General features: G+C 30.4%; 1 protein-coding gene across 1 annotated transcript in view; it reads left to right on the top strand.

Annotated features, from left to right (window-relative positions):
* Positions 1–3,450: 3,450 nt before the first annotated feature.
* LOC148283488 (methanethiol oxidase) overlaps positions 3,451–14,715 on the top strand; it is a 94,400-nt gene continuing 83,135 nt past the window's right edge. The window contains exons 1-2 of the mRNA XM_088243770.1: positions 3,451–3,554; positions 9,556–9,753. Of these exons, the coding sequence (XP_088099896.1) occupies positions 3,514–3,554; positions 9,556–9,753 (239 nt within the window). The 5' untranslated portion in view covers positions 3,451–3,513. The remainder of the gene's footprint in view (positions 3,555–9,555; positions 9,754–14,715) is intronic.

The raw sequence follows: 14,715 nt of genomic DNA on the forward strand, positions 1-14,715 counted from the left end.
ATTTTATTTTCAATCCAGAAAAACTTTAAAAGCGTGTCAACATTTTTATTTGCCTAAAATTTGTTACTGCTTTCTTGGAAAAAAACTGGCTCAAATGTCGCTCGAGTGGTCATGCTTGATTCGATCAATTTATTTTATATACGGCCTAAGCCAATCACAACAGTTAAATAAATAAATATATGTTCAATAAACTTGACAAAATTAAAATAGAACCATTTATCAAAATCAAATATGGGCAGAAAAATAATTGTATTCAATATATATATAGCACCCGCTTTTTCCCTATAATTTTTTTCGCATATTGTTATCCTTTTCTTACGAGATAGTTACGTATAAACAACTCTTCTAACATATGGTATAGGTTTGTATATTCGGCCGCATTCCAATGCGATGCCCTTCAGCCACCCGCGCCAACCTCAGGCCCCGCGAGACCCCTAAATTTCTCATCCCCCCCTCAATTTTGTCCTTTATAAGGCGGATTTCTAGCCCCAGAAGTCAGAGTATTCCGGGTCGTCCTCTAACCTTTCTGCTTACCTAACTTCTTGGTACTTTTTGGTAAGGACACCCACTCGGGGCTCTCCTAGCAAACCAGCTTGCTTTCCTTTTCTGGAACTCTTTGGTACTAGGATACGCCCTGGCTCTGATCCCGTACAGTCATATTATACTGTCAACCCTTGCTAACCTAGTTGCTTGCCTTATTTGGCTCATCCGGGTTCTTTGGTCAGACATATAATTTGATTAATCGAGATCCTAGTAATTGGATATAGAGGACATTACACAACAGGACATAGAGAGACAGAGAAGAGCCATTTATGTCAGGGCCTCTATGCTAGCGAGACGCTTCTTTCAATGCAGTAACGAAGTGAAGAAAATCATATTTACTTCGTATTTGACGTCCATGTATACATGGGAACTTTGGAACAACTATACGCAAGGAGCGTGGAATAAATTAAGGATCACGTATAACAACTTATACCGACAATTATTCGGATTGCCTAGGTACTGCAGTGCCTCTGAAATGTTTACAGCTGGACGAATAAACACCTTCGCTGCCCTGCTTCGCCTAAAAAAGAAAAGAAAGTCTAGCCATCCACATGGTCTTTTACCTGTCACTGAATGGTTAGATTAGCCATTAAGACACTGCAATAAGTACACCATTTTTTCGATGTTTAAGCATCCATATTTCTTCAATTCTTCTTTGTTGATTTTTTAAAATCTAAACTTTTATGGATATGGATAAGATTCAATTGATTAAATCATTTAACTACATACTAGGCATCACCTGAAAATATTTTTATATTTTATTTCTTCTCGGACCCATAGGTTTTATAGACGTTTTTTTTAGTTTTTACAAATGTTTCCCGACAATAACTAGATTAATTTAGTCCAATGATTCTCACAGACAACAAATAAGGTTTCTGATCGTGAACTTGGTAAAAATCAACTGGTAAAGGAATGGAAGAAATGTAGACATTTAAACATAAACCGAATGGCCAATATTGAATTTATTTTTAATGAAATACTTTGTAATTTTTACCACCTAAAAGTTCAATATATTATAACACAACTAGATTCAAGTATTCTGAATTTCCTATCATCAGGTGTATATAAATATAAATCTTAAGTATCTAAATACTCAGTGTAACCGATATGTGTATATTTTTACCACATAAAAGTTTAATATATAATATGATATTATAACACAACTAGTTTCAGGTATTCTGATTTACCCATCATCAGGTGTAAATATAAACTAATTTAAAGTATAAACACAGATTAGTACTTAGGAACTGATTACTTAGATACTTAAGTTTGGTTTATATTTAAACCCGATGATGGGTTATTTAGAATACCTAATATAATATATGAAACTCTTATGTGGTAAAAATTACAAATAAATTCAAAATGTTTTTCCACAAAGTAAATGCTGAAACAATAAATGGTAGAATGGTAAATATTACTGAAGGTGTAAAGTAGCCACTTAAACCATCTAATGACACGTCAAAAGCCTTGCAAATGACTTCGATATTGCTTTCTCTAAAATATTACCCATCTATGCTGTAATATGTTGAATATTGTGTATTTTGAATTGTAATATCCGTAACGAAGTTAAATATGATTTTTTATAAACTGTATCGTCTTCTAACATCTGGGCGGAATCAAGAATACAGTTATGCATGCAAAAAAATATAATACTCATTTTATTTTATTACAAAAAATATAAACAGAATCTGACGATTTTTACTTGTTTGCTATCCTATAAAAAGATATTGATCGGAGATCCGTCACTTATTATTGTAATGATTTGCGCATTTCCCTACCTTGCTTGAGCTTTGTTCAATTTTGGAAGTAAAGATGCGCAATGTTTGTTTTAAAGATAGTCCTACACTTTAAGATTACATTGTTCTTGGATCGGGACAAGAAAATTCAGTGGGCCAAAATCCGTAAAACCGTTTAATTGAAACAGTGATTTTCTCTACTTCCTTGACTTAATCTGAAACATAAAACGAATCATCTTGCCTTTACCTATCAAATGAACATCACTTTTTGGCTAGTTTTTTTGTCTTAAACATTTTTTCAAACAATATCGGTCAAATAAAAGCCTCCTGAATCGACTTTTGTAAGTTTATTGCTGACAGGGTTGAGAAATTGATATCGGATATCGCACCCCTAAAAAATGAGGGACAGAATAGTGATATGTGAGAGATAGAAGATGATACATAGTTTCCCTTTTTAGCTGTTACATTTTCGTTCCAGTTTTGCACAAAAAAAGTTCAAAGAAAGAAATATTACCTATGTAAAACACGATATTTTGAAACAGTTTTACAACATTTTTAACGTTCTTGAATGGTAATAAAGTTTTCAAAACGTGATAGATCTCTTTTTAAAATTGTAGGTTCATCTGAAAAATATTTGCGTTCTCATGATTTATAACAATAATATATGGGCGGAAATATGAAAAAAATGTTTTGTAAGTGGTTCTACATTGCAATATTTTATTGTTCATTGACTGGACTCTGGAGCGTAATAATAATCAACTTATTTTTAATTTAACATAAAATAAGTTACGAAACTCTCAAAGAACTAGAACACGCTACATACCTAGGACATACCATGGACAGACAATTAAATTGAACGAAACACACAGACAGACGCACCAAAGTAATGTCATCATAGCGTAGCCTCTTTTATAAAATTTAAACCAAAAAACTAGAAATCGCGATGGGCGAACCTTATCTTAAAAGCAAATTGAACTACATAATCGCCAACTGGGGAACCGGTAAAAAGACGTTCCGTGTTTGAACTACGGTTGAATTGTCTTGTCCTGGGTGGAAGAGAATGTTTACGGATCAAGAACAAGACAATATTGTCCCATCTATTTTATTGTCTTTGTATAAATCCCACATTAAAAAATATTGAATTAATGTTTAGAATTATTTTCTAGGAACCTGGACTAAAGGTCCAACCGCTAAGTTTGGTTACGATTTCTGGTATCAACCTTATCATGACGTTATGGTGGCATCAGAGTGGGGAGCACCCAAATTCTTTAAGAAGTAAGTAAAATTTATAATGTTTCTATTTTTAATACTAAACTATCTTAATTACTTAATCAAATACGAACCTAAGTAAATGTATAATAAATTAGATTACGGCAAAATTCTTAAGCACAATCGTGAAACAAGAGCAATTTCGAGAAGTGTGTTTATGGTTTGTGTTGGTGGTTTATAGGGAAGGAGGATCTTTATCATATAATAATAAATTGGTTTAATCTTTGCATCAATATTTAAACTCACTAGATTTTTAGGTTTAGATGTTCACAATATTTACGTTTACCACTTAATCGTGGAAGCTTTATAGAACAGGCCTCATATTGTTTTCGAGAAGTAGGTATTTTTGATAAATATGAGTACATAAATAACAATTGGTTTTAATTTTTTTTAAATACTTTATAGCTTTTTGTATAATTGATAGAGAAAACGAATTTTCCCTGCGGATGCGGGGGCGAAGCCCTACGGCTTCTATGATGGTATAAGAGGGGAGTGGATTGTAATTTGACCGAGCATTTTATCAGCAATGCGGTATCAATTTTCTACGGAAAATTGGATATAAAAATGTATTCGTACGCGCAGTAAAAATTAGAGCATTGAAAATGTGTGATAAAATAATAAAAATGATTTCAATAAAAACCAATTACTCTGTATGACGTCACCAATTCTTTCGAATCAATTTATAAAAAGAGCATCTTTCTTATTTTATTTAAATCTTTTAGATCTTAATTTTAATAGGTACTTTTAATTTTCTTATATATTAATTTTTTTGTAGATATGAATTGAAATTTTCGATTAACTTTGCTTAATGTTTTATCTTGTTTTGATTATATTTATGAGTACACACTATTTATACATGTGTTTAATTTTTTTCTTTTATTTAAGATATTTTCAAGTAAATTACTACTCTTTAATTTTAATTGTTTTATTTTACACTATTTTCTTACTTTATTTTTTTTTTATTTATTTAAACTATTGCCATCTGTTCATTATTTTATTTTATTTTATGTTTATTGTTTTATACGTATACAGTATTATGTTTGTGCTCTTTTTATTTGATTATTAATTAAAACTAATGTCTGAGCATCCGATGACAAACTATTTTTAAATAGTTTATAGGGACATAATATATTTTAATACTTTGTTTTCTTTATAATGTATTAATATTGTAATAATGGGTATAATTTATTGAATAAAGACTCTATGATTTAGAAATAAAATATGAAAAAAAGAAAAATGCATAAAATTTTTCAAAAAATATTTGTGGCTCTTTAGCAAATGAATGTGTATGTAACAAATGCATTACTTAAAAATTGGATCTCTGATTAAACAACTATATCATAGACATTTGACCAACATTATCTTTAAAACATCAAATATTATTTAACATGATATAAAAATATCCGTTTTATGTAAAATAAATGTTGTTCCATATTTTAAGTTCAAAGTTCATTAATTCAATTACTCTTATTAAATGACCCTTTACTTGTCTACTCTGTTGTGTCAATTAATGTTTCCGCGTGCACAATAAAATTATAGAGAAATTAACAAGTGCTTTTTTTAACCATACATTTGAGGGTACTATTTGCAAACCTGGCAAAATACATATTTCTTTATTTTGAGCAAATAACAAGAAACTAATACAATTACAGCTTTAACTTGTTTTTCCATTTCTTATTTTTATTACAACAAGTTATTATTTTATATGTAACTGGTTATGAAATAATCATGATTTTACCAAGAAATAATAAATTTGATTTTAGAGATTGCCAACTTTGCAATACTCAAGTAGAGGTTGCTATATTTGCAACCGACCCAATAATTTGAATTCTCGTAAATAAAGTCGTATTTTAACTGACATTGTTATAATTATTATAAACAATTGCATTCTGAATCAGTTTCAATTCGTATTGCACAGTTATAAGATTTTGGATTTTGCCGGGTATGCAAGTAATACCCTCATTTGCGTTATGATTATTATTTTTTCCCATCAAGCAACATTACGCGGTGACGTCACGAATGCGCGCGGCAAAAGTGAGGCATAGTGAGGAAATTATTGGACACAGTCCGATGTTTTCCAATATGATTCTACGCTCCTTCTGAACTATTCTTGATTCTATGTTTTGTACCGTCATAAACGTCAAAATTAAACATGTAAATTAGGATGTCTGCAAAAATATATCGTTAAATGTTTGTCCCATGAATGTTTCATAAATAAAAAATGCGTCTCTCTTTCTCTCTTATTTTTTATGCGCATATGGGAGCATGCTATCTATACTTCCATCCTAACATTAGAAATGCAAAAGTGTGTTTGTTTGTGTTTCCTTCACGTCTTAACAGAGAGACCGATTGACGTATTTTTTTCACAGTGATAGCCGAAGACGTGAGAAGTAAAATAGGATACTTATTTTTTATACCGAATAAAATTAAATTACAATGAAATGACATGAAATGTCAACAATAAGCAACATTATTTGTAAATGAGTGGGCGGTGACATGTCCAAAATAATCAATTTGAAATTAATTATTTTAATTTCTATACTAAACTTATTTTATATATTGTAAGTTTGGTTTGCTTTTCGATTTGTAGGATTTTTCAATAGAGTAACGACACTACGTCACTAAAGAGTAACAGATCGTCAATTTTTTTCATAGTGATAGTTAGAGGACCGGCAAGCGATACTAATACTTTTTATCTCGAAAAATATATTATTCATTCTGGAAAATTCTTATTGATAAACAACAAAACCAATAATTAATTTCCTAACTATTTTCTCTTTAATACCATGCGTGCAAAGCCGTGGGTAAAAGCTTGTAATTTATATAATTGTAAAATTATTAATTAATAATAAACACAGGGAAATTATATTATCAACTAACTAGAAATAAAAGTACCTTCAATAAAAAAAAAATTATACACTGGTTTTGAAAATATGTTTCTCAATGTAAAAAAGTGATGAATACACATTTAAAAATACCTATGTTCAATGTAACCGTCCCTTCCACAGAAATATAAAAATGTATTGTGTTCAAAGTTTAACTCTTTTAAAATCATTGATTTATTAATATACATAACTTTATCTTCAAATTTGACGACATTTAACTGGAGCCCAAACGCTCAATAATGCCTAACGATTATTTAGTCGTTCTTTGACCGCCAGTCGGGTATGACATGAGCTCAAAACCAAAATGCCTGCTTGTATCGTGACAACGTGTAAAATTCGTTCGGATAAACACTGTAAAAATAATGGTGTTACTTTTCACTGGGAAGTATTTGTTTATAAGTGATTAACAAACCTTAAAATCGTTAATATTCAAATGTAACTACCATATGTTTTAAATAAAGTTGCGGGTTTTCTTGGTATCAACACAATTTTATTAAATGATTCGAACCTTTCTCAGAAGAGAGACTTTCTAGAACAATATATCTACCAAGTAAACATTCATTTTAACTAAAGTTTCATTAACACAAGCATCCCAAAACTTGTGTTAAATGCACAGAATACAATCCACAATATACAACAATTTAAGTTAAGAATATTTGAATTAAATATTAGCGTGACATTCGCATTAATTAAGGTCACAGCAATCAGCCATTTTGAAGCATCTTCCCTAGCGGTGAGGCGCCGAAGCTTCGTTGATTACGCGTCACATTTCGGCGGGAAAACCGCAGGGAATAATAATTTGAGACGAAACCTTACGCCAGTTTTATAGGGAGTAGAAATCTGAACAGCTGTTTTAAATTCGACATGGAAAATATTGTGTCGTGAAATATAAATTATATCCCTAAATTAAATATACAAAAATACAAAATATTCAAATTCAGTGAAATCTTGCATGCGAATATTGAAGTTTACGGTTTTATATTTATTTTTTAGATTTTTCATTTAAATTATTGTTTTAAAAATGAAGCATTTTCTGCTATGACATTTTTGCTTGACTATGGACTCGATAAGAATACATTATTATTTTAACAGTTAAAAAAAAGTTTCTTAGTGTATGTACTAAAATGACATTTGTTGTTTTAAATAAATACACTCTCATGCAAATGTGTGGTAACACTGTGTACGGTGCATAAATGTTTAGATTCATGCATTAAGTAAGATTGAGACAAACAAGATCCTGGGTTAAATTCCTGGTATGATAAGCGCTAAATTGGTTTTATTGATTTATTCACCGCAATATTCAATTATTCCTGAACTGGCACCTAAAAAGTAAGACCGAAGATAAATCGATCAACCTTTCTTTTCCGTTAACGAAAATGATCTATATATGGTGCAATTTTAGGACCAATGCAGTGCCCTATGCACCGTTGGATGTGAATAAGGAAATTATAAATAAATCCATCATTTTTGCTATTTTTTACTTAATGGTGCATAGGGCACAGCATTTGTACACCAATCCCGATTATTTTCGTAACGTGAAAGCAAGTGATATGCTTTACGATTAAAAAGCTTACCCTGCGCTGTGAAGTCTCGCAGTGTTAAAACTCCCTTTGAAATCAATATTTCATGTTTAAAATCGTACATTAAAATAAAATCAAACTTTGTAATAAATCACATGAAAATGCAAAATTATTTCTAAATTAAAATAGAACAACTTTGTTTTCAACATTTTGTTTTAACACTCAAAAAGTATCTCGCTAAAAACAATGTTATTTTTATATTTATTTTATAATTATGAATAGCCAGTTAATAAGTGCTTCAAATATAAATTTCTAGGAAAATTATCTGTTTGTTTTGTTTCTATAAAAATCGTAAGAGTTTCTGAATTAGTTGATTGTCCCATGTAAAACAGACTTTATAAGACGCTAACGAATTTACTCAGCCATTTTGGCGTAAATTCTTACCGCTCAAACGTCATGTGTACACAGCAACATAACGCAACTTCCGCCGCTTAATTGTGACGTAATTTGTGTCAAATTGTATTAATATGTCTCGCTTATGAAGGCTTGCGTCTAACTAAGAATTGAATGAATTTTCCTCGTTTTACGTGGCGTTAAAGTACCAGTTTACGCTTTGCTACATTTAATAACGACTGTGCAAAGACGCTCGAATAATGAAACCACGTTCGAAGCAAAACAGGCAATAACGAAATATATCTAAATCGACTCAAAGAGAGAGATTAACAATATGTTGAGTTTGTCCAAATTTTTGTAGACAGGGTCTGGATTCAACATTCAACCTCTTGGGAAGCTGTGAATATTAACATATTACAATAGAGATAAATGATATTTTAGAAAATGGAATTCAGAGGTCAAGGCATCTACAGGGCTTGTAACCTGTCATTTGGTGGTTTAAGTCTCTTTGACGTAGTGGTGAAGATGCTTGACTCACACACGGAACTTTGCGGTTTCGATTCTCGATAAGAACACAAAAATCAAAATGTAATTTTTCTCAAGCCTGGGTGTTCTGTGCTGCAATTCATCACTGTAATTAGACCTTCTGGCCCGTTGTGCTGCAATTTTTTTTAAATGGTCACTTTACACACTGTGTAACATTTACCATTCTGCCCATATTTGAACATGTATATTACTTCAATTATTCTTTCTGATGATGTTTATGAAGTAAAAGAGCTGAAACTTTTATTGATGCGGGTGAGATTCATTTGATTGTATTATTTCACCTACATATTAGGTAACGCCCGTAGACGCCTAGATTTCTATATTCCCTTTTTTCTAATGTTCTTCATCTCTGTTGCAATATATTAAAGACAGATATATTATTTGCATAGGGAAATCGATCATAAGCCTTTTAAATGCCTAGATTAGTTTTAGTTCTCAAAAATGTTTTACCGTTCCGTTACAATAAACAATGTATATCCTGATAAATCTGAGGGGGTGGAATTCAACCATTGTTTGAAGACATTTAAAGACTCAAAATATTGTCAATAAGAAAAAGACATTGGCCCTTATACACCCAAGCCACATATATGTAGGAATCAAAATAAATGTACCTGAAAAAAACAAAGGGCCTATTCAGTAAATTAAGAATAATGTTTTTTTTAGGGGTATGAATTTGGGAGATTTAAAGGAGCCCAACTCTTATGGCCAATCTCTAAACTTCTACAGCTGGTCCAAGAAAGAGCTGGTGCAGACTATTGATCTTGGAGCTGAAGGACTCACTCCATTAGAGATAAGATTTCTCCACGACCCAAAGAGTCCTGTAGGATTTGTTGGATGTGCACTCAACTCCAAACTCTTCAGGTATTTTTATATTATTTTTTATTATATTTTATGTAAATTAATACAGTTCATTCCAATATTAAATAAACTTTGCTTATGTGTGTGTGACAGAAATAAAATATTATAGAGTGCCTACTTATACAAACGAAATTTGTATGTTTACTTTGTTTACGGACAGGTATTAATACATTAACATATGCATGTTGAACATTCGTTAGCACTGTACTTACATTAAAAAGCACCAATACATTAACACATGCATGTTAAACATTTGTAAACACTGTACTTACATTTAAAAGCACCAATACATTGAAATGTAGGTTTGATGGCTAGGTACTAGTAATTAATCAAAATATTTGTATGTGTAAATATACATTTATGTATATTTTTCATCGTGTTGTAAACTGGTTTTTGTAGTTTTGATATTATTTACTTCTTTAATTTATTTTGTTAAAACTGCACGAATCGGGTTGTGGTCCTGTGGCTAGTGTCTCGGACTCACGGACCAAAGGTCTGTGGTTCGAATCCCACTTTACCCCAACTTGATTCCCATTTTCTAATAGTGAGTTATTTACAACTCGTTGAAAATGGCCCTTAAAAATAAAATATTTGGGTAAATCATAAGAACGCAAATATTTCTTTTAAAAAAAAGAAAAAAAAAAAAAAAAAAAAAATATCAACAAACATATACAATTGTTGTCATACATACATACAAATTTATAAATTTATAAAAATTATAACAGTAATCTTCAGACTACACCGGCTCCGAAACGAGTGTGGAAAAATTAAAATGATTCGTTTTCCATTGTAATTTATCGATTAAAAATGCTTTCCGCTAAAAAATCACAATGACTTTATACCATTATTTGAATGCTATAAAAATCAATTTGTGTTTTTGTATTTTACTTACCTATGTTTAAATGATACCGACTGTATACTCCATTTTTTTGCCTAAAACTGTAATAATTTTTCAAAAACATTTGATTGTGTACGTACCTACCTACTTTCATGTAGTGTTTTACGTTTATTTATAAATATATAAAAAAAAAATGTAATAAGTTACTCGAAAAATAAAAATCAGAAGAATTTCTCTTCTTAAGTTACATATTTATTAGACCAATAAATTGATTTGTTACACCATAAAATGCTTGAAATTTATTTTTGTACCTGTCTTGCAAAAACCCTCTAGGCGTTTATAATTTAAGGAATCGTTGAACACAAGGTAATACATATATTTTTTAATTTGTGAGTTTCCTTTAATAACTCACATTTTTAAGCCTATAATTCCAATTTTCATCAATGTAATTTCAAAATCTCGATAGAAATCATCACCTAGCATTTGTCATTAAGTAAATAAACATTACTAAAAAAGTTTTGAAGATTTTTTATTATTATTTCTTAAGTTTAGTTATTTAAAAACATAATAATTAAATGTCCAATTGGTATAAAAGTAACCAAGAAGTTAATATTAAAGAACAATTAAATGAAAACAAAAGAATAAGCAATTTCCTGAGAATATCAGCTTCATAAGTAAAGATTACTTTCTACAATAATTGTCCCTGAGTGCCTATTAAGTTTGATTTTCTTCACGACTTTTCCTTTTATCGATTTTTCTTTTCCTTATTTTCTTACACAACATATTTCTCATCTGAGAGCCCTCAATTGTTTCCATCCCTTGGGTGCATCCAAGCCTATAAGGTTCTATTACTATTTTCTACACCAAATGACCCTCTCTCACCCTGTGAACCTTCTACATCCTGCTAAAATATTTTTCTTCAACTGAGTAAGAAAAATATTCGAGTATACAATATATTTTCAGGGCTGTAAGTACACTTGATAATACTTTTCCAACAGATAGACGTTATTTTTATCTTTATATTTATTTACTAGGATACAATATCTGTTCACAATTACAATTCTTATTTATAACTTTACCAGCAAATTTTCAATTTACATGTAATGTTTTATAATTTAACTTATTTCGTTTTATCTGTTGATTATACAAAGGTCGGTCAAAAACTAAAAAAAAATCTTTTTTTATTTAAATAAAGTTAGTTAAGTAAAAGTTTTAAATTTGGCGATATTTATTAAACTTTTTTTACTATTAGCTGCAGTAGTAACTGCGTCAACCGGTGATAAAACTATAATCACTTGCCAAATGGCTGACATCGACGTTCGTATTAAACAGTGCTCTATGATTTAATTCTTGAATGCAAAATGTGAAACGCCCTTTTGCATTCATGAATGCCTAAAAAATGTGTAACAATGACATCATTTGCGGTGACCACCGGATAACTACAGATGAATTGTTTCACATTCTCATCCTGTGCTATCTGCACAATCTGTCCAAGTGTCAAGATTGTGAAAATTGAATAGGTAGGCTTCCTCATCCTCCATACAGCCCTGACCTGGAGCCATCAGATTTCCATCTGTTCGGGCCGCTGAAAGAACCTCATCGTAAGATTCGCTTTAAAGCTATAATATACAATTGTTATAAATACAACATTATTATTTTTAAATAATGGTTTACATGACTTTAAGGCGGACTTATTTCTGCTTGCAATGTCTAAGTTTAACTAATATTTTTTTTAGAAATACTATAAAATATTTTTTACAAAAATTAAATAAAAAAGTTAAGAAAAAATAACGATAAAAATAAACTGTTATAGTCCTTAAAATGCAATATGATTAAAATGACAGTTGTCAGAAAAACTTAAGACATAACTTTGTAGTAACGTCTAAGGAGTGATTTATATTGACACACGAAAAATCATTCGTATTTAGTATGTTAATTTATTTTTTTAATAAAATTCTTGACATACAAATCGACATAAATATATAAAATCAGCTTTAAAACTGAAAAAACACTATAATTAACCCAATTATTAACAACTTCTCACAAGGTTACATCATTTTGCAAACACGTTAAAGATGGGACAAATTGATCAATGTAATTTGATCGAATAAAAAAATGATTGGTTTGATAATGTTCACGAAAAAAGTATAAATGTCTTATTTTTGGTGTATAATTGTATTTAACACATTAAAATAGGCTTGTTTTTTCGTTTTTTTTATCAATTTTCGGAAGAAGAGTTTCATATTTGCATGAAAAAACGGATAAAATCGATTTGATCGGTTCATGATCAGTGATCAGTAATTTCACATCACAATTGATATGAGTTTGACAGCTGTCATTTTAACCAAGCTAAATTTTAAGGACTATAGTTATGTTGATTTGTGCTTACATTGTTTGTGTTAAAAACATTTCAATTTACTTTGTTTCATTTTTCGAATATTCATTAATACTATGGTTACATTTATCTAATAAGAACACTTTTAACACTCTTGCAAAAAAAATATTCAAACCTTTTTGAATGTATGTATCTTTATAGAATCAACTAGTTTATCAAAATTATTTAAATCAGATGCAATTTTTCTGAGCTCACAGTTTTATAACTAAGCCAATAAAATGTATTGTAACGTAAGTAAGACCATATACTTTTTGGAACTTATAATGTGTAACAAAAAGTTAACGGAATTTAAACCATATGTTAATCAATTATATTGCAAATATAATTTAGAACTCATTATAGGTATACAAAAAAAATAACGGTCTATTTTTTAAATTTTTTGGTGAACAATGTGAGAACCCGCCTTTTTTTCGGGAATTATGTACTACTTTATTTAATATGAGATATAGCTACATGTTTACTTTGTTGCCTTAAATTTTTTTTTAAATAAGTTTGTGCAAACAATTTATGCATAAAGTAGATCAGAATTATAATCCTTTATCTATTGAATAAAATTATTATTGAGCGAGACTCAAAGCCTTCTAATTAAGCCAAAAGCACGCTTCAAAACCATAAACCTGATCGCCATAGGAATAATGAGTATGTATTACGAATAAAGTTTAGAAAATTATTTGAAGGAAAAGTTTCCACACTAAACCAGATTGTGATCTTGTTGAAGCGTCGTTAAATCAATTCAATTTTTATTTTCAAACACAACTTTTAAAAAAGTCCTCAAAATTGAACTACTTGTGCAAATATCAAAGATATGAAATGTTCATATAAAATGGTGTTATCTCACCAACATATTTCATTGTCGCTGGACTGGTACCTAAACCGTAAGACTGATCATCTTACTTAATTTAACAAAAAAAATGGCCAAAATTCGCTGCGATTGAAGTACCAACATAGTGCGCAATGCACCATTAGGCTCGGATAGGGAAAGATGTTTATAAATTAGAATTACTTTAAAATCCAGAAATTTCTTAGTCAGGTGGAAATAACTGTTGGGAAATTGAATTGACCTAAAATAGTAGATTTAATTTCAGAATTTAGAATTTTTGCCATATAATTAATCATACTTTTTACATTTATACTAAAGCGTAAGACTGATCATCTTACCTTCATGTAACCAAAAATGATCAAGATACGCTGCGATTAGCGCACCAATGCAGTAAGTACCCTATGCACTCTGCGCTGTCTAATTTTGAGCCATTTCAATTACTCAGTACTCACCGTTACCGTTTGGATCATGTTGCATTTTACAGAACTGTATTCAAAGGTACAATAAATCCAATTTTTTATGATTTCTCCCTTTCGCTATCTGATGCTGCGGCTTATTACTTCCTCCGAAATTTGACGCCGGTAAGGTGGGTGAATAGGAGCAGTTTGAACATGCTCAAGACATACATTGGTAGTATGATCAGATAAATCAAAACATCAAACTTGTTTTATCTAACTCGACAAATTTGACGGACCATCCGTCTTTTTTTACATTATTTTTTTTGCACCAAACAGGCCAGGAGCCTAATTACAGTGGTGAATTACATCACCGAGCACCCAGGCTTGAGAAAAATCACATTTTTAATTTTTGTGTTCTCACCGGGAATCAAACCCGGAACCTTCCGAGCGTGAGTCTAGCGTCTTGACCACTACACCACGGAGGCCGCCAATTTTCTATATTCGTTATAAATTT

This window comes from Micrasema longulum, unplaced genomic scaffold, assembly GCF_059751315.1.
Source record: "Micrasema longulum isolate JH-2025_06_02 unplaced genomic scaffold, ASM5975131v1 h1tg000227l, whole genome shotgun sequence".
In the NCBI taxonomy this organism is placed as follows: domain Eukaryota; kingdom Metazoa; phylum Arthropoda; class Insecta; order Trichoptera; family Brachycentridae; genus Micrasema; species Micrasema longulum.